Raw genomic sequence first — 22,529 nt, forward strand, 5'->3', positions numbered from 1 at the left:
TTTCACAGATGTCCTCTATTTATTCGGGCTGAAGGGACAACATTAATATTAGGATTTTAGGCCTTGGCTACACAAAGAGTCGGACCTTCAAAAGTATCCAGTGTATAACTATAACACCCCTTTCTATCATTTCCACTGAATGTGTGCTTTGTTTTCAGAAGGTCGTTTGTTATACTTTAGCAAAGGCTCTGCCTAGAGGAAGGACATTGTTTTTTCTAATTAATCATAGTTCCTCAACTCGAAATTTACTCAAACTTTGTAATTTTATTGTTAGTTTAAACCAGGGGTTGACGAACTTTTTTTACAAAAAGTTCAAACCATAATCCAATTTATGTTCGACGGTCCAGGTTGAAATTTATCTTAACTGTATATTTTTCAAATATTTACATATATTCATAAAACAAATAATAATTGTAAGGGTGATAATTTACATTTAAATAAACATTATTTTTCACACTTCTAAAAATTAATGAAGCCACAAAATGGTGGAAATTTTTACTAATTTACTATTTTTCGTGGTCCGCTTGACCAATTAATATCAATCAATTAAATAAGGTTTTAAGTTGAGATAAAAAAAGTCAGTGTCGCGAGCGGGATTCGAACCCACGACCTTCGGCTTGATACCCCACTACTCTACTATTTGAGCTATCGTGACTTGGAAGTTGGTGTCCGAGAGGATCGAAGTCACGAAAGCTCACGTGGTAGAGCAGTGGCGTATCTAGCCAAAGATCGTTCGTTCGAATCCCTCTTGTGACATTGACTTTTTTATCTCAAGTAACAACCTTAATTAATTGAAAGATATTAATTGGTCAAGCGGACCACGAAAACTAGTGAGTTAAGTTGAATTAAGTTAAGTTGAGTTGAAGTGAACTAGTTACTAATGTGAAAAATAAAATTGTTGTATTTTAAGGCAATATATACTTGACATCGAATTTAATAATTTCAATCGTAACTTCAACGTTGATAAATTAATAATTATCTATTGGGAATTTACTTAGGTATTTCATTTAAAACAATTTTTATCCACATACCTGTCTACAAAATGTTGATTAAATAAAATCAAATTCATTAACTCAATCTTTTCCATGAGATCTTTGTAATAAATAAAACTGTCATTTGTGTATTCTTTATTTTTCATTTTAATTTAAATACATTGACATATGTACAAGATTAACATAATGACTAAACGTTCATTTTTTGACAATTCAACAATTAAAATAAAATATTTGACAATTACAATTAATTAAGGTTTTTAGTTGATATAAAAAAGTCAATGGCACGAGCAGGATTCGAACCCACAATCTTCGGCTAGATACGCCGCTGCTCTACCACTTGAGCTCGATCCACTCGGACACTAACTTCCCATCTCAACCCCACCTTTTTGAATTTTCCCTCCTTTTTCCCATTTTTCAAATGTCGTGTAATCAGATTTGATTCTCGGCGACAAATGAAATGGCCACGGAGAGCTTTAGTGAAGTGTACTTCATTTTAAATCATTAAATTCACTAATTTCGTGGTCCGCTTCACCAATTAATACATTGCAATTAATTAAGGTTTTTAGTTTAGATAAAAAATGTTTTAAAAAAATGTCCTTTAGAATTTTTTTTACAAATTTATCTCAACTAAAAACCTTAATTATTTGTAATATATTAATTGGTCAAGCGGACCACGAAATTAGTGAATTTAATATTTGCCAATTTTGAATAAATTCTTGTACGAAATAGATTTACAAAACGTACGAACTATTTGGATTACAGCAGGAATTTCGTTTACAAATATTACATTACCAAAATCTACTCAGTACAGTCTAGATCTAAATTAATTACAAGCTAAATATGGAGAGAAAAGGATTGTTTTATGCTATTTATGTATATACATTGAATGATTTGAAGTTGTCTTACTACATTTATACATTTTTTTACATTAATATTTTTATACTTTTTGATTAGGCCTTGAGTTATTTGTGGTTTAAACTTTTCTAAATTTAATATTTTTTTTATTTCTAAACAATGCATGTTACGCATAAATATGTATTGAATATGATGGCTTTTGTGGGAAGGTGGAGGAAATGTTGAAAAATAATATCAAAACCTGGAGTTTTTATTGATTTGAGATTTTCAATAATAGAATGAACGTCAAAAGAAGGAAATCCTTTCAGATGAAATAAGCATTGAATGTTGCACTTGAAATATTCTTCGATAAGTTTTAATTTTCTCATCTCCTGACTTAGCCCAACGTTTCATAGTCTATCTTGGCTAAAAGACAGTCTTGTTATCTCGTTCCAATTTGAGAATAAATAAAATAAAACCAGTTTTAAAATTTAAAAATAAAAATCACTTAAAATTTAGCACCAGATTCAAGTATGTTGTTATTTATAAATCTTCGTATATTTTTGCCTGGAGTTTTAACCAGAAAAGTCTGAACACCAGACGCGTGAGAAGTTTAAAATAGAAGAATCTTACGACCAAATTTATTTTTATTAGGACTCTGTGATAATCGGTTATCATCTACTATCACATGATAATAAAGATATTATTTAATTTATAATTAATAAGTTAATTAAGGTTTTCTTAATGAAAATCATAATCCATGTGCGATTTGTATACATAAAAGATAAAACTAATCTGAGTAAAGCTATGTAATAAAATCGAAAACTTTGCTTGGAAAAAGTTAGCTATTCCTTATTGTTCTCATTAGAAAATTTACATAAAAACTTAATTTTCTTGAGCAAGCTATTTATAAAATTAAACAATCCAGATTTCGTAGAGATAGTTGGATTATTGGTAACTCATGACGGGTATTTGTGGCCTCCAGCTCCTTTCTTCGTAGTCGGTCTTCTGTATCTCCTCCTCCGCTACTTCGTCGCACAGGGAGTTCGCGAAGTCCTGTAGGCTCTCCGAGAAGGACGGGTTTCTAGAAATCTGCCGTGAAGGCGTTTTGCTGACGTTGCTGTTCTGGTCGGTGGCCAGGAGGCCTGCTAGGAAGGTCCGCTTGCTTTCCACTATCGACGCCGAAGAGGGCGACGGCTGGTCCGTCTGGTCAGGTGTGTCCGGCGGAACCGAGATCTCAACCGGGGCCAGGGGTTCTACCGCAACTTCCTTCGGGACGTAGTATATTTCGTGGATCGAGTTGGACCTAAAACAAAAGAGGAAATTGCAAACTTTTGACACAACGTACAATTACTGAAAGATAATTATACAAAACTAGTTTAGCTTTCTGCACTAAAGATCTAAAGAACGTTTACAAACGACAAAACTTTCATAAAAATAATGCCACACTTACAAACATCTGTCAACATATTAATTAATAATTCTGGTTAGTCAATTAATTAAACATAATTTTTTCAAAATGAAAAATTTGTGTCATAGGCCGGATTCGAACTCATGACTTTCGGCTAAATACGCCGCTGCTCTACCACTTGAGCTATCGTGACCTCGATCCACTCGGGCACTAACTTCCCATCTCAACCCCACCTTTTGAATTTTCCTTCCTTTTTCCCATTTTTAAATCCCGCTCTCATTTCGACTCCCCGTTTTGTTCCAATTGTAAATAATTGTCTATAATTAATTGAGTATTTATATAATTAACCATAAGCAGATAAAAATAATTTAAAATTCTGGTTAGTTTCATTTACCTTATTGAACAAAAATAAATGCTTAAATTCAGTCCTTCATCTTTAAGAACTTATAGAAAATTACATTTAGTTAAAATTGAAATAGTTCAAAGAGGGAAATAATAAATATAGTCAAACACATTTTTTTTTATTTTAAGAGCTGCAATAAAAATTTAAATCATTTTAACTAACAGTAAACAGACAAAAAATTAATTTTGTATGTACTACGAGAGAAGCTCAAGTAAAATTGAAAATACAATATAAAGAATTATTCATACATTGTACATGTAAACCATTTTATATTAATTTAAAGGAAAATAATAAATTAAAAAAAAGAGTATCTACTTTTTAATTAAACTACAATGCCTAAAATTTCAATTTCGATGAGAAAAGGTAGCTCCCTCTAAAAAAGAGAATATAGAAAGTCACCGAGAATCAAATAGATTACACGACATTTGAAAAATGGCAAAAAGGATGGAAAATTCAAAAGGTGAGGTTGAGATAGAAGTTAGTGCCCGAGCGGATCGAGGTCACGATAGCTCAAGTGGTAGAGCATCGGCGTATTTAGCAGAAGGTGGTGGGTTCAATCACGATCGTGACACTGACTTTTTTATCTCAACTAAAAACCTTAATTAAAGGTTAATTAATTGAAAAGAATTATTATTATATTAATTAATTAATCGTTTTATGTTAGGTTTTGGTTAAAATGAAAAAGTTAGTGACACGAGCGGGATACGAACCCACGACCTTGGGCCAATCCACCAATATCAGTTGCATAGAAGCGGTTCAAAAAATATTTTTACGCCTGATACGTTACAAAACAATCGGAGAACACAGAGACACATCATACTCATCGATAATGTCGGATCTGAAATTGACGACTGTTCTGTACAGAAGGAATTTATTTGATTGTATAAATTTTCCCATTCTTTAACTAATTGACCATCAATGCTTAACCCGAATTAAATTTCATATTCCGTCTCATCATTCCAGAAGTCAAATAACATTCTCCAATGAATGCCATTGAACTAATTATGCCAAATTGAGTTTTATACCAAGAAAAAGAAATTTGTTAAACTCGTTCGAATATATATTTATATCTTGACAGTTTAAGCAAACTTAATATTTAGTGGTCTAGTGTATGGCAATACATAACCACCACACGTGGTATATCCCCCTATTTGTATGAAATGAATGTATTTATTTGCGTGAATGTCAAACTTTGCATGTGACGGAATATCAAGTACTCACAGGCCTACCAAATTAGTATAGGTATTTATACATATTTGTAGTATGATGTGAGGGACAGGTTATTTGCATTTCGTTGGTACTATACTTCCGAAGTGTAGTGGCCTGGCCAGAATGAATGTATTTATTAGTGTGAATGTCGAAGTATGCATGTGACGGAAAATCAAGTACTCACAGGCCCACCAAATTAGTATAGGAATATAAGTAGGTATGTATATATATATATTTGTAGTATGATGTGAGGGACAAGTCATTTGCATTTCGTTTCACTTCCGAAGTGTAGTGTCCAGAATGAATGTATTTATTAGCGTGAGTGGTGATGCGTGAAAAACGTGGCTGTCGAGGAATATCGAGTACTCCACAGGCCCGTCAAACAATTTAGATTAGGATAGTTTAGTGTATGTGCGGAATTTGTAAATAACGTTTGAATGTATTTATTAGTGTGAAAGAAAGGAGGCCGCAAGATCACATTAATCTTCCGCCTCAACTTTGTAGTGTAGGTTAGTAAATTAGCATGAATGTGAATTATGAAAATGTGTATAAATATTATATTTATGTTAATTTGTCACATGTGGGGGGACAAACAAGATAACGAATCTCGAATTAGGTGAATCGGAACGCAATTCGTTTAGTTGGGGCATAAGAAGACTCAGAAAAAAATGTGCACATAAAATAGCTAGGAAGACAAATGTGAGCAGGATGTATATATCGGGCGCCGGTGATGACCCTGGTAGTTAGACAAAAAAAATTAGTGGTCTATTGACCAAATTACTTCTTTCAAGCCGAAGGTCGTGGGTTCGAATCCCGCTCGTGACACTAACTTTTTCATTTCAACCGAAATACTTACATAAAAAGATCAGTTAATTGAAAGAGGAAATCTGATCAATCTGTCCGCTAAATATAATGGATTATTATTATTGGCCGTAAAAGCCTACAGGAAATGTTTAAATTATGGAACAAAATTCTATTTAAATAACAGGAATAAATTTTATAATTTAAAATGGATGTTTTGCATACATTTGGACCTTGGATGGCAATAGGATAGATTAGTTTATATGTGCATGTTTGGAGTCAGAGCTTTATAGCACTCAGAACGGATAAAGCTAATCCAAAGGATGTAAAGTTTAAGAAGATAGAAGGTTTAAATTTTAGGTCGTGAAATGACCTTAGCCGTTAAAACGACCTTAAAAATTAATAATAAAAACAATTACTTGTTAGAAAAGCAAAATAGGGATTTAAAAAAATAGAAAGAAAAGAGTCACATCTTTTAAGTTCGAGAAATATCATATCTTCATCTACTATCATGCACTATGAAACTTTCTTAATTTCACCATTAAAATACTAAACCCAAAGTAAGACAGATAACAGAGAAACTCGTCAGACAAAAGATGACAATACAAACAGAACAAAGAAAAGGAAAAGACGCGAAAATAGCGCACAGGCTCGTCAAGTGAAAATACACAACGATCAGTACGATCTGGGTCGTCCAACAACCGGGGCCAATTACCTCGAGAATTCCTGAATCGTTAGGCCCACATATACACGAGGGGATCTCCTTAAAAGAAGATTTCTAGGATGTTACCACCTACTTGGATGGGCGAGACGAAGTGATGCAAGAATGGAATGAAATGTCTCAAGAAAGTGGAGACTGTAGAAACTACACGAGAGTATATTTTTGATAGTGTTTCAAGAGGTTTTATGAGTGTGTGCACGTTTTTTACTGCTATACGTTACTTCGTGGAAAGAGGTTCTCCATAGTTCGAAATCCGAATCGTCGAAAACAAAAAACTGCGAGAAAGAACTATCTTTTAGAAAGATTCATACCTCGTTCATCATTTCTACTTAGCCTGTTTGTTTGTACGGAGGAATGAATTTAACTCTTTCTCTTTGAGACTCACCCAATTAATTTTGATCGGTTTTTTTGTCTCCTTTTCAAATATTAACAGCAATATTTGGGCTTTGCTTAATGTTTTTTGTATTAAAAGGAGTTTGCTACGCGTTGAATTATGGAAAGGCCAACTGAAGATTAGGTGTTCCCAAGTTTGTGACTAATGAACCTCGTAGGCTTTATGTTTTTATTGGTTGGTTAACGCCATTGCCAACTATCATCTGATAGAAAAAAACGTCTAGAACTCAGGCAGGGAAAAAGTTCTGTGTATGTTCGCCTGTAGGATTTTTCCAAATAGTTTCCCAAGATTTCATCGTCTTCATGCAATAATTGTTTGTTCGCGGTCAGAGGTTATTTTATGTCAGAGGGAAGGAGTCCTCCAGAACTGTTTCCTTTGCTTTTTTATCTGCTTCTTCATTCCGTACGAATGTTTAGCCATTTGATTCCGATTAACCAGTAATTTGTCCAAGTTGCTTTACATTAGCAGAACAATAGCATAAACATCGTCAAACAACATAATGTACCTTGTTATTTGATATTATCAAAGCATTTTTGTTTCTTTTTGTAAATCCGAATTCGCCAAAGTTTGGAGATTCCAACAACTGGCCTGTAGGAGCGGGCGTGCCACAGGGCAGTATACTCGGTCCAATGCTATTTCTTTTCTACACTACAGTTTTCCCAATTAAACCTTCTACCCTCCTTGCATCCTTTGCCGGGAACACGGCCGTGCATTGCTGTGATCCGGCAGATTTGGAACTTTTAAGCACAGTTAGACCTTCCAATATCCAAACATTCAGTACTTCTTCATAACTCATAATCATAGTCAACAATAACGTAATTAAATTAACCGCACCATATTTTGAAGGTTCCACGATAAATCCTTCTCACCAAACAAATTAGCCCAATCCATGTCCAACATAATCCACTCGTTAATCCAGGGAAATTATATTACACTCACGACATATATAATAAATATAGAATAACCACATAATCACCTTCATATTTATTGTTAGATTATTTAAAATATTTTAATCTTAAATGAAATAAAATAGCGAAAAATTGTGTGTCCCCTGACGGTGCTATAGCTTGGGCTCCTTTTTTCACTACTTTCAATAAAAAGAATATTTCGACTTGCAAAAATAAGTACTTTCCCAAAATAAATGCAAATCTGAAGGAGGTCTGGGTTATAGGTTAGGTACTGTAAAAGTTTGTTCCCATCCATTTTTTCGAATGTTTGCCCCGTGTAACTTGTAAGGCCGAGCATTATGTTGAGGAATTATACTAAGTTTCTGTTAAATAAAGCTTAGTATCGTTGCTTGAAAACCTCGTTTGTTCACGGAAAAGTTAGGAGCCATCTGAATAGAGCTCAGATTGAAAGATCCTATCATCCAAAGTGCAAAACGCATGGCCTTTTTACAAAAATTAAACAAGTTTGCAACCAAAAGTTCGATTGACCTTGGTCATATCATTTCTTTGGATTGCGACAATATATCCACTTCTCATCACATGAAATAATCCATCTAATAAAACGATCATCGTAAAGATTTGAAGGGAGCATAAGGGGAAGTTCAGCCCCTTCTCTAGTCGATCTTCTCTCCTTTCCAATGTCACGTAGGTGCTGAAATACTGCTGACTGATAGATTTCTGTTGAAAAGTGGCAGGAGATGTATACTGTATCAATTGTCATATTTGGGAGTAAAATTTTGAATACTATTTAATTCACTAATTTCGTGGTCCGCTTGACCAATTAATATATTACGTNAAAATTCAAAAGGTGGGGTTGAGATGGGAAGTTAGTGTCCGAGTGGATCGAGGTCACGATAGCTCAAGTGGTAGAGCAGGGGCGTATCTAGCCGAAGATCGTAGGTTCGAATCCCGCTCGTGCCACTGACTTTTTTATCTCAACTAAAAAACCTTAATTAATTGTTTGAATACTATCTTAACCGCCGAATGAACTGTTCATTTTAATGTTCACCACGTCCTCAGTCTGTTCATTCGGAGTTTTCATCCAATTTGGAGTATAAGTGGGCGGCTACAGCAGAAATTCATAGACTACGATTTTCACTTCTTCCGACATAGGGAAAGTTTTGTCTAAAAAAACATTGGCTGGTAAATATGATAGCCCGAAGGGGCTAGGTCTGGTCTATGTGTTGGCTACAGTAAAAGATCGACCCCACGATTTTGTCAAATGTTTGCCACTTAATCCGGAACATGTAAGGTTGAGGTTTGCCTAAATAGAATGAACCTTGAACAATTTTTATTCAAAAATCGTGAGATGCGGTCTGGTGTGATGTAGGTTTTAGAAAATCATTTTCTTTATCGTGCCAACGTTTCGATCTTTATCAAGATCATCTTCAGGGCCTGGGATTTACAAACATTGTTTACATTTAACAAATACATGTAGGTTAAAGGTAAACAATATTTGTAAATTCCAGGCCCTGAAGATGATATAATAAAGATCGAAACGTTGGCACGATAAAGAAAATATTTTTCTGAAACCTACATCACACCAGACCGCATCTCACGATTTCTGAATAATCATCGATTAACGGTCACTAATCACCACACACACCTTGAATAATCTCTTCATTTGGAGTTTCCTCCCCTTCCATTTTAACCATAGATCGTGTGGTTTGAGCAGCTGTAAACATCCAGGAGAGCTCATTATAAAAAAATTTCATACTACCCAGTCATTATCGTTCGATTATCAAACACATAATGGTAATAACCAAGGATGTAATGGCTTCTAAATGACTAAATGATTCAAGATAGATAAAGTATTAAAGTAATACCAATAACGATAAAGGTTGAAAATAAGGAAGAAATTTTACACTCTAATACATCATGTTCTTATAATTTGTGAAAGTATTTTTGGGATACTCATATTAAGAATTATTATGATGTGGTTAATTTATATCTCAGTGTAGGGGTTCATAAAATGACGATATTTTAAATGCCTGATTCATAGATAAACAAATGCACTGTAGAAGAAAAGGAATACAAGAACGTCAAATCACATGACAAAACGAATAAAGCCATATTGAGAAGGGATTTATCCTTAGATTCGGTGATTTTTGTGAAATATCAGATAAGCCAAGCTGAATCGTCATTTTATTATTCGCCGGCTAACAAATGGAACAACTTCCCCGATTTAGATCACTCCGGGTGATGGGTAAAACACTCATACAGTCACAATATTGTTGGTGGTTTTCATATTCAATTTGTTCTCTTTCTCCATCATGTGCACTTCAGTGAGGGTTAATAAAGCATTTATTTTCATCAGATGATGGGTCGGATGATGCTGAAAATTCCAACTATGCGGAATAATTTGTTGGCCGGCGATAAAGGAGGAAAACTGGGGGCACTTAATGGAATAAGCTCGATGAGCCAAGACCCAGCGTTCAAAGTTGTCTACATAGCCCCTGTCATGTTCGTGAAAAAACTTAGTGTGCCAAGTAACTATCCAACAGTAAACAACAATATTTTGACAAATCAAAACATTAAAAAGCAACTATTAAATTTTTACTATTCAACAGTATTAATAATCCCATTATGTTTAGTGGTCTAATTGACCAAATTAATTCTTTCAATTAATTATTCTTTTTATGTAAGGTTTTGCTTGCGATGAAAAAGTTAGTGTCACGAGCGGAATTCAAACCCCGAGATCGAAGTTAAGATAGCTCAAGTGAGGGTTAGAGCAGCGGCGTATTGAGCAGAAGGTCGTGGGTTTGAATCACGCTCGTGACTAACTTTTTCATCTCAACCAAGACTTTACAGAATAATTAATTGAAATATTAATAATTATTGATTAACCTGTTCAGTTGGGGCGCTTCTCGGTTATTTAAGGCGAGGGATCTGCACCTTGTGAGTTTGCATCTTTTCTTCCTGGGTGGACGTTTCGGCTCTACTATACCAAGAGGTAAAGGACCGCTTATATCTGCCAAAGTGTATTTCCTGAAATAGAAGTAAATAAATTATTATAATATTTAAAGTATACTATCTTATATAAACCAGTAATGTACTACAAAATGTATTCTATATTAGAAAAAAACACAGTCAAACAGAAAAACTATCCGGCAGATAGAAAAACAAATAGGACTCGTTTCATTTTGTCATTTTTGTCAGTATTGGACGTTGGGACATTTTAATTTGTCTCATTGTTTTTACCAATAAATATTTGTTCATGTTATTTTCAATTGGGAATATCAATTAGAAGTTAACACACTTATTCTTTAGTAAATTCACTAGTTTTCGTAGTCCGCTTGACCAATTAATGTCTTTCAATTAATTAAGGTTTTTAGTTGAGATAAAAAGTCAGTGTCACAAGCGGGATTCGAAACCACGACCTAAGGCTAGACACGCCGCTACTCTACCACTTGAGCTATCGTGACTTCGATCCACTCGGACACTAACTTCCCATCTCAACCCCACCTTTTGAATTTTCCGTCCTTTTTGCCATTTTTCAATCCCGCTCGTGTCATTGACATTTTTGTCTCAACTAAATATCTTAATTAATTAAGAAAAGATATTAATTGTTCAAGCGGACCACGAAAACTAATGAATTTAATAAGTAAAAATGAAGTATACCTTCACTAAAGCTCTCCGTGGCCATTTCATTTGTCGCCGAGAATCAAATAGATTACACGACATTTGAAAAATGGCAAAAAAAAAGTAAAAACAAGTTATGGATTGTTCCGATAACGTGAAATAAAAGCAAATTTTTAAACATCGGAAAAAGAGAAAACGCATATGAATGGGGAAAATGGAAAAAGTTTCAAACTTAAAGCTAAGGAGTAAAAATCAGCATTATAAAAGAGTTTTATCGATTTAAACTCTTTAAAAAAATATATAAGCATCATTTATGTCGGGATTAGTATTCAAAATGTTAATAAATAATTCACTAGTTTTCGTGGTCCGCTAGACCAATTAATTAAGGGTTTTAGTTGAGATAAAAAAGACAGTGTCACGAGCGGGGTTTAAAAAATGGCAAAAAGGAGAGAAAATTCAAAAGGTGGAGTTGAGATGGGAAGTTAGTGTCCGACTGGATCAAAGTCACGATAGCTCAAGTGGTAGAGCAGAGGCGTATTTAGCCAAAGATCTCGGGTTCGAATCCCGCTCATGACACTGACTTTTTTATATCAACTAAAAACCTTAATTAATTGAAACATATCAATTGGTCAAGCGGACCACGAAAACTAGTAAACCTCTAAGTAAGGTTTTTTCATGCAAAATTGAAGCTTTTTAATATAATTTTACCCTATTTTATTATTTTTTTATCTAACCCTAAAATATATTAAATGTTGTTGGCGCCAGCCATCTCATTTTTAAATATACTTTGTTTTGGATTATTGCAATCCCTAATCCTACTCCTACGCTCCTTGCAATCCCAGTCCTGTTCTACTCCTATGATAGAAAGGTCCTCACGTCTCTCTTTTCTCATGCTTTTCTCCCGTATTAATTAAAAAGTCTTTAATCACGCGACCACGAAAAACCCTCTGTGCTGCTGCATCGATCTCTTCCACCTGAATTCATCGGATATTCTTCGACGAAGTCAGAGGAATCGGGCCCGAGCTCCCTACGCTTCTTGCAGCCGGCATCTGTAGGAAGGTGGTACGTCCCTATGAATTTCTCCCTTATTTTATTTTAATTTAAAATTTTCTTAAATTTATTTGATTAACGTTTCATTTTTTTAATTATTTTTTTTCTTACACGGCATTGGCCGTAACAAATGTTAAAACCAATTCAATCAAATAAAACCACGCACATAACAAAAAAGTTCTGATATAAACTATTGCTTCAAACTTAAAAACGCCAAGCGGCTTACAGACGAATGCAGCCAGGATTGTCAGAAACAAATACTTATTTCATAATACGGATCCAAAAGTGTTGAAATTAATTGTCGAAACCTTTCTGGTCAGCAGTTACAATTACTTTTATCACCCATTGTACGTTGAATTCCGGACGCCATAAAGATGAAACGCATACCTCTGAAATTTTACCGTTTCTTGAGAAAGAGCTTAGGAGCGAGACGACTGCCTGTCATTACGACGGACCACCGATCAGAGCTTTCCATCGGCGTAAGTAGAGACAATCTTTATCGCAGCCTACGCAATATCGTTTATCGTTTTTCCCAGTACCCCTCCTTACCATAATCGCCAACTGGAAAGCCTACAATATAGCCATCAATATTGTCAGAAAGTGATTTTCACTTAATAAATCTGTTTTGTTTTATCAAACTGGTTTCATTATCATATACAATACACTGAGGGACAAAAAATTCCGCCACTCGTATTATAACTTGATTTGCATGTATTGTTATATATTAATCAAAGTTTCACGTTTTTTAACGTTTAATAATTGAGTCTTTGTCTAAAAAAATGAACAGTAATGTAAATTACTAAGGAAAATGAAAAAGAAAGATAAAATTTGTCTTAGATTTTAATTACCTTCACTAATTTTTGTGAGATAAAAAAATTAATGACGCGAGAGCGATTTAAAAAAGGCAAAAAGGACGGAAAATTCAAAAGGTGGGGTTGAGATGGGAAGTTAGTGCCCGAGCGGATCGAGGTCACGATAGCTCAAGTGGTAGAGCAGCGGCGTATCAAGCAGAAGATCGTGGGTTCGAATCCCGCTCGTGACACTGACTTTTTTATTTCAACTAAAAACCTTAATCAATTGAAAGATTTTATTGGTCAAGCGGACCACGAAAACTACTGAATTTACTAAGGATTAAGTGTGTTTACCTCTACTTGATAATCCTAATTTAAAATATAGCATAAACAAATATTTATGGGTACAAAACAATGAGACAAATTAAGGGCAGATTTGATTTTACCGAGAAAATGCAAAAAAAATAATCAATTGGGTGGAATTTTTTCCCGTCAGTGTATTTTCGAGCCACACTATCGTGTAAAGATGTTAAAGGATGTCATTAATATAAAATAAATATTTTGCAAAGACGGTATGCATGTAAACTATGTTTGGACTTTCTTCTTTTAGTTCGTAAAACAAATATTAATTTCACTTAAATAAGCAACGTTCTACAGCCGTAGAGTAATTCAATCTACCGTCAAACAAATTCGAAAAAGAGAACAATAAAATAATAAAGAACAGTAAAATATTATTACAAAGCATAATTGAAAGGGGCGTCGAAACTAGCAAATTAAACATGACAAAATTGACAGCCACAATAACAATAGTGAATAACAATATTTATCTCATTTAAAATTAATTGTTGATAAAGATTTACATTATTTGTTTAATCAAAATCTACCCTCTTAACTGGAGCTAGGAGAAGAACTACCATAATATTCACTAGTTTTGGTGGTCCGCTTGACCAAATTTCTTTAATTTAGGTTTTTAGTTGAGATAAAAAAGTCAGTGTCACGAGCGGGTTTCGAACCAACGATTTTCGGCTAGATACGCCGCTGCTCTACCACTTGAACTATCGTGACCTCGATCCACTCGGACACTAACTTCCCATCTCAACCACACCATAATACATCAAAGAATTAATGGTCTGAACTAAGTAAAGCTTCAATGAACGAGAAATATGTAAATTCTGCGATGAAAGAAAAACAAACCCCAAGAAATGCGCCAACAGACTGAGGTAAATACTTACTTCCGGAAGAGAAAATATTTTTGATTTTCTTGTACAACTCTTCGAGAAATACAACCGGGTTAAGTAATAAAATGCATAAACGAATTAATCCACAACGGTGTACTGAAAGTATAGCAGGGGGAATACGATAGCTCTGGGAGGGCGAAGTATGATTACACACACCCGAAATCTACATGGTTTTACATTTAATCAACAACATTGAATTAACGCCGACAAAAAGGTACTTGTAACTTTTTTAAAGCGGTTTATTCGTCCTGGGGTAAAGTTTTGAGTGTTCGAAACCAATTCGGCCGAACGCTTTGTCTCCCTGGTGGTTCAATTAAAGAGCTGTCAGCGGTTCGTCAACCGGCAGACCAGCAGGCTTTCATTTTCAATTAAACAATTGTCGGCAGTTTAGTAGAAATTCATAATAACTAGTATATTTGCCCAAAACTATCCCTGTCTGTTTTTTTTTTAATTTTTTTTTAAAGACGGTAAAAGGGAGTGGAGACAGAAATATGCGTGTTTTAAATGCGTGCAATTAATGATGTTATGAAATCACAAATCGATCTATTGATTCGATCACAAAAACCCTCTAAACATCGGTTCTCAAGGTTTGATAATGCAAACTATAGCCTCATACGAGGCGAAGGCAGTGTTTGGAACTGCAGTCAGCGACATTAATGATCTGACCCTGACATGGGTCCCGGGGCACTCGGTAGAGGCAACGAACAGTTGAACTGGCCAAAGTGTGGGCCACCCTACCCACTGGTCCTGAACCCTACTGTGGTGTAGTATCCTGCCACAAAGAGGATACATCTTAAAATGAATCCTTAATTAATGCAAAACCTGGTGGGACAATACCGCAGATATGAGGCACGCGAAGAGATTCATAGAAGGACTCTCGTAGGACTCCTGACAGGGCATTTGGTTCCAAAATACTCGGTCGTCCTTAAAAGGACAATGAGAATCTTTAACGTCCGCACCTAGCCTATTCGTCCTTATCGGACGTTTTGATTCTGAAGATAAGAGCTAACGCACCTCCGCATACGACATATAAGTGTGTTGCAGCAGCGTTGGTGTAGAGGCAGCTCAGCCCCGAGAGGCCAAGACAACCTGGTTGTCCGCTTGCCCATTCCGAGTGGTCGGTCCTCATTAAGCATCGAACCGTATGTCGTGCTCAAAGGGTTACCTGAGCCTAAATACATCAGCCTGGTCTCTCGCGCACTCCCTTGATAGAGAAGGCCACTCTACCTCCCAGAGTAGTGGGTCTTCCCTAGCGTAGAAACTACCGGATCCGATCCGGCCGCGGTTTTGTTTAAAGTGGAATTGCTAACCACCCCCTAGAGGAGAGGAGACCGCCTACGGTAAAAGCCTCCAATCGAGCTCAGCCTACACCTACGTTACGATTCACTACCCGTTCCCATCCGCCACTACTCCTGGATTCGAGGCCGGGTGTATAACGATGGTCATGAGCATGTTTCGTGTGAAGGTCACAGATAGAAGACAGCCTCTTCTCTAACCAGGGGTCTCACCACGGCCAACTACGAGGCCATTCCCATTGTAACAGAGGCTGAACCGTGGAACATTTCTGTTACCCCGTAGTACAGATGGTTATGCACTCTCCCCCGTCTATGCCGACAGAATCTGGTGCCCTAACCCTCGTGTGCCTATGATAAGACACCCGTCGCCCCATGCCGACCCGAGGCCGACACGAGTACAGCTTGTGCTTAAGAGAGGTTGCCAAGTCCTCAAGGTTACACCATTATTTTACGCCCAGACACCCTACTAGTAGACAAGGGTTGGGAGGGGGTCACAGGATAGAATGAACGAACCTGGATTGAGAAAGGGACGTGGATGAGGAGACGAGGTACACCTTTCCTGGCCCCGAGCCTTAACCGGATTGTACCACCGGTCATCGCGTCCTGACAGGGCACTGTCACTTAAGAAAGCATATGCACCGAATAGGAATACAGACAGAAGAAACATTGGGCAGATACTGCTAGGTAGAGGAGGAGGGCCGCAGAACACATTTTATATTTCTGTGAATTTCTATGTAGGTACAGGTTCTTGTAACTAGGACCAGAGAAACCACAAGCAAGATCCTACACCAAGGAGCTGCTGGCAAAGCTATGGAGGCTGATTGACCTGAATCTGGCCTGTGAGTTATTAATAACATGGAAACACAATAGATCTATTCAGGTCGAGCTGCAGAAGGCCTTGTGGCCACCTCTTTTATCCCTATCCCACTCCCTAATGCAAACTAAGACAATCAAATCGTATATTGCTAAAAAAATCGTTTTTTGTCGTAAGCGCTCTCGAAGACAGCCTCGTCAGCATGGACCAAGGATACACCATCATCACTCATACAACGTCGACAGCAAAGATCCATCATCATTTCAGGACCATCTCATTAGCAAAGAAAAGCCATCAAACATTATCCCGTGTAAATTATTTATGACAATCTCTTCAGCAAGGACTTGAGATCTACTATCATCTCAGGTTACAAACACAATCTCATAAGCAATGACCAGGGATGATGGTCGATTCCAGGTCACATACACAACCTCGTCAGAAAGGTCCTAAAATTCAGTGATATCATCCCAGTCCTCATACACGACCTCGTCAGCAAGGTCTAAGGATCCACCACCAACCAAGGGCATAAACAATTTCGCCAGCAAGGATCACAGATCAACTGTCATCCAAGTCCCAAGTGTCAACCTGACACGAGACATTGTGATAAAAATTTATTTGAAATTTTAAAAAAAATTAGATAAATTTAGATAACTGATAAAACAACAATATAATTGCAACTCCCTTTCCATGTTTTTGTGGATTTCAAATAAAACTAAATAAAATTTCACTTAATTTTTAAAACAGCCTACTTTTTTAAAGAAGCATATTATTTTCAAGTAAAAGAGTTTTGTTTCATGAAAATTGAATTGTTTGTTCATAAGTTATGAATTTGTTTTAAATGAGGTAAACGGCATGGCAGATTTTTTTATTTATTCAAAAATGAAAATTCAACCAATTCAAAGTATTAAACTAGTTTTCAAGTTAGACAATGATCTTTTCACGAAATATTCTTTAGTGTTTTTTAAACAATAAAAATTAAATAAAAAATTTCATTAGCCGTGTAAATAAAAAGTCTTGTAACAATTTTGTAAAAAATTACTTTTATTTGAAAGAAACTCTTCCATGTTATATTAGTCATTCAGCTGTGATAATATTTGAGAAACCACAAGCAGACGGTGTAGATCGATTCGGGCTCACCCTCCTCCGGGAAAAACGGGCGAAACTCGTATGTAATTGTAACAAATTCAATTAGAAAATGCAATTCAACTTACAAACAGGGCCAATTGTTTTAATCACACGTCTGTGTAATAACATCAGTGGAAGCAATCATCGTAATCAGTTTCCCCCTGTCCGTTTCAAGCACAATCTAGATCTTCACGCCCTTATTACGGTGATTTAATATCCCGTTTCACCTTCCAAAGTACGATGTTTAGCAATTGCAAACGCGTATGTGACGGCCTGAATCCGGTTGGGGTTTCGTATTCATAAAATATCCGAGGTGTTATTTGCGCTTGGGGTAGTTCTGAAACTGCAGGATGCATGTAGGAAAAGATGGATTTTAATTACAATTAAATCCATTAGATTTAGTGGTCTGATTGACAAAATTACTTCTTTCAATTAATTATTCTTTTTATGTAAGGTCTTGGTTGAAACGAAAAAGTGTCACGACCGGAATTCGAAGCCGAAGGTCGTGGGTTCGAATCCCGCTCGTGACACTAACTTTTTCATAGAAATGATGAATGATGGAGTGAGTGTGGTGTTCAATCCCTTTTAAAAAGATAGTTTCTAGTCACAGTAAGTTGCCTTGCAACGATACGGATTTCGAGCTCTTTAGCTCATCATCAGTTTGTAGAAGTCCGTCAACCTGAGGATGAGCTAAGGGGATCCGGATCGTTGCAAGGCAACTTTATGAGTAGGAACTATCTTTTTAAAAAGGATCTAAGTTTTTCATTTCAACCAAGACCTTACTTACAAAGAATATTTAATTACAATAATAACTATACTTTTTTTTTTTTTTTTTTACGAATGTTCGCAACAACAGAAGCATATCAACCCTCGGGGTGTCGGTGTCAAAGTGTCAAAAACCGTTGGATTCGAACCCGGGACCTTTACCTTACTGTGATGAGCGCCGTATCAACGCCTAAACCGTTGCGGCCACCGACGCCCCCCCAAATTGATGTTTATAAAATACCATAAAATAAATCATCAATTTTTAATGGCAGAACTATAAAGTAAGGTGAACTAAAATTAATATAGTTTTAAATAAGTAAACCTTCTGTGATTTTATGTGGGGGTTAATTATTCCCACTAAATAATCAGAATTTGTCGTCCATTAATAAAATTTTGGTGTTACGCCAAATGAAAACGTTCAAGTTAGACAAGCATAAAAGTATGTAGACTTAGACAAAACAAAACAAAAACTTTTCGTCTCTGAAATAAATAATGCATGAACAGCTCATTAAAAACTTACTTAAATAACTTAACATTAAATAACAAATTTTTACTAAGCACAACTTGAAAATGAAATGGTGTAGTGTTTGGCGCTTGTTTTATATAACTTGCTTAACTCAAAAATAAATTAATTAGATTTATTAATCACAATAACAGGTCGAAAGATAATCATCGAAAAGCCAATTATTTTTTTATTGAAATAGAGATCGTGAAATGCGGTCTGGTGTGACGTAGGTTTTAGAAAAACATTTTCTTTATCGTGCCAACGTTTCGATCAATAAGATCATCTTCAGAGCCTGGGATTTATCAACATTGTTTACATTTTACAATTACTTGTAGGATATGAAAAAAAGGATTTATACAATGCTACATGTAATTGTTAAATTTAACCAATGTTTGTAAATTCAAGGCACTGAAGATGACCTCAATAAAGATCGAAACGTTGGCACGATAAAGAAAATGTTTCTCCAAAATCTACGTCACCAGAGCGCATCTCACGATCTCCAAATAATCATGGACGGTCACTTATCACCACTCATCCTTTTGAAATCAGTTTTATAACAAATTGCATTTGGAAAAAATAATTATTCAAGATTCACATAGAAAATTATGAATTTAATTGAATAATTTCACCTGTAGGACTTTTCGTCGATGAATGGATATTTGTCACACGACATCAATAAAACGTTAAAATTTTTATTAAAGGTTTCCATTATTTTTTTAATAAACACAACACGTCCCTAAAACGGCTTTCAGTTCCTGTTTATTGGCCGTTAACGTGCAACGCGTTGTACTTACGGCATTATTAAGGAAATATTGTACTTCCCGTAAAGAGATTTCTCAGAAATTGGAATTGTTTGATCGCTAAACAGAAAAATATTTTCGGTCAACATAAAGAAACATGTTGACGCTTTTAACATACAAGCTGAATAGCCGAATCGAAACGACCAAGGACTTTGTTATTATGCTCGAAATATAAAAAAGAAGGAGACTCAAATATCAAAAAATTATCGTTTTCGGTTACAAAAAAAGCAACAATCTTGAATTGTAAAAGAAACATGATGGAATAAATTTATCATAATTCTATTTTCGGACAAAGTTTCTACCTTAATTCAAACGTTCTTGATGGCTGATAGCAGCATAAAAGTATAATGTTATTTTTTAAAGTAATTAAGAACATTCTGTTCTGGATCTAATTTATACGGTTCACAGTATAAAGTCATAACAACGACGGCACTGTAGAGTGTAAGAACCTTTATTAAAAGCATAACTGTACATGTTCTTGCACCGTTTATCTTTTTTTTTCTTTCTCTCTCTCTTTTGGTTTGGACATTACACGCTCGGAACGAAAAAGGATACGCTTTCTACCTCTGAAGCGCGGTTCGGGAAAATTCCGGATATTTAAAGAAATTCAAAATCTGGTCTAAAATGATGAAAATTAGATTAGGATTGAAATTATTTACACCACTCACCTCACAGGTGGTTCGGCCTGCTTGGGATTCCTTCCGTCCTTCATGCAAATGTGAAACTGAAAAAATAATACAAAAGGTTAATATGACTGAATTCCTCAAATACTGAAAATAAAATAAAGAATTAAGGTTTTTAGTTTAGATAAAAAAGTCAGTGTCATGAGCGGGATTCGAACCCAAGATCTTCGGCTAGATACGCTGCTGTTCTACTACTTGAGCCATCGTGACTTCGATCCACTCTGACACCAACTTCCAAGTCACGATAGCTCAAGTGATAGAGTAGCGGCGTATCTAGCCGGAGATCGTGGGTTCAAATCCCGCTCGTGACACTGAATTTTTTATCTCAACTTAAAACCTTAATTAATTGATTGATATTAATTGGTCAAGCGGACCACGAAAAATAGTAAATTAGTAAAAATGTTCCATTTTGTGGCATCATAAATTTTTATAAGTGTGAAAAATAATGTTTATTTAAATGTAAATTATCACCCCTATAATTATTATTTGTTTTATGAATATATGTAATTATTTGAAAAATATACAGTTAAGATAAGTTTCAACCTGGACCAACATAATTTGGATTATGGTTTGAACTTTTTGTAAAAAAAACGTTCGTCAACCCCTGGTTTAAACTAACTATACAATTACAAAGTTTGAGTAAATTTCGAGTTGAGGAACCATGATTAATTAGAAAAAATAATGTCCTTCCTCTATGCATAGCTTTGACTAAAGTATAACAAACGACCTCCCGAAAACAAAAGATACATTTTAATCCTGAGTCTGTAAAATCAAATTCCTTACGGCCGTCGTTCCGGAACGACGCACCTTTTCTAGAAAAAACCGTAAGCATGTTGGGTGTATTTTTTTAATCGAAGCGGTGTCAGAAGCCTTTCACACTGGACGACTTTTGTCGTGCGATAATAGTCGGACGATATGTATCGTTGTATCAATGGGCTCACACTGACCGACAAAAGTCGTGTCGTCCGAAAAATCGCCGGTGTTGTTGGACCACCAGGTTTATCACATCGTGAACGGTTGTAATATCCCTTTGGTTACTTTACCGTCGTTTACGAGATTTAAAAAAATCAACCACATTGTGTCCATAACTACCACTAACTATGGACACTAACTTCCCATCTCAACCCCACCTTTTGAATTTTTCCTCCTTTTTGCCATTTTTCAAGTTTGTTAGTGGCGTATAGTGGAGTAGCGGCGTATCTAGAAGATCGTGGGTTCGAATCCCGTTCATGACACTGACTTTTTTATCTAAACTAAAAACGTTAATTAATGGAAAGATTTAATTGGTTCAAGCGGACCACGAAAACTAGTGAATCAAGAATTAACTTTAGCTTTTAAAATTTTTGACAAGATTGTGGGCTAGACCAAATTTCTATAAAGCCCAACATGACAGGATAAAGAAGTGGAAAAACTATCATAACATGGTAAAATACATAATCAAATTTTAAAAATCAATTCTAAATGTGGAAATCTAAACTTAAATTTACCTAGAGAAGTAAATTGCATAATTTTTTGAAAAGCCAGTTGGGAAAAAATGGAATGCCTTGTGAATATTCGTATCACTAATTGCTATTCTTCTACTAAATTATTCAATCTTTCCATTTGTCCTTAATTGCACAACACGCTTGTTCCATTGACAGAAAATAACTTGAAGAAGAAATAATTGTGCAAATGTTAAAGAATAAATTATCAAATATTCTTAATAAATATACGATACATTATTGATTGTACTATATTATGTGAAAATGATTAATAATTATTTATATATGTGTGATGATTATTGACCGTTATTCGATGATTATTCAGAAATCGTGAGATGCGATCTGGTGTGATGCAGTTTTCAGAAAAACACATTCTTTATCGTGCCAACGTTCCGATCTTTATTGAGATCATCTTCAGAGCCTGGGATTTACAAACATTGTTTAAATTTAACAAAAACATAGCATTGCATAAATTCACTTTTTTCCACATCCTACATGTTTTTGTTAAATTTAAACAATGTTTGTAAATCCCAGGCCCTGAAGATGATCTCAATAAAGATCGAAACGTCGGCACGGTAAAGAAAATGTTTTTCTAAAACCTACGTCACACCAGACAGAAGTATTACTGAAAAAATGTTAAGTTACACGAACATACCATTTTCAATAAAAAAATGGAAATTGTGAT

At 35.4% G+C, this 22,529-nt stretch overlaps 1 protein-coding gene across 1 annotated transcript in view; it reads right to left on the reverse strand.

Annotated features, from left to right (window-relative positions):
* Positions 1–1,635: 1,635 nt before the first annotated feature.
* LOC106665412 overlaps positions 1,636–22,529 on the reverse strand; it is an 85,953-nt gene continuing 65,059 nt past the window's right edge. Inside the window, exons 3-5 of the mRNA XM_014391829.2 lie at positions 20,349–20,404; positions 10,563–10,703; positions 1,636–3,135 (exon numbers count right to left, since the gene is read on the reverse strand). Coding sequence (XP_014247315.1) covers positions 2,778–3,135; positions 10,563–10,703; positions 20,349–20,404 — 555 coding nt within the window. The 3' untranslated portion in view covers positions 1,636–2,777. The remainder of the gene's footprint in view (positions 3,136–10,562; positions 10,704–20,348; positions 20,405–22,529) is intronic.

This window comes from Cimex lectularius, unplaced genomic scaffold, assembly GCF_000648675.2.
Source record: "Cimex lectularius strain Harlan isolate CLEC.00 unplaced genomic scaffold, Clec_2.1 scaffold44, whole genome shotgun sequence".
Lineage (NCBI taxonomy): Eukaryota > Metazoa > Arthropoda > Insecta > Hemiptera > Cimicidae > Cimex > Cimex lectularius.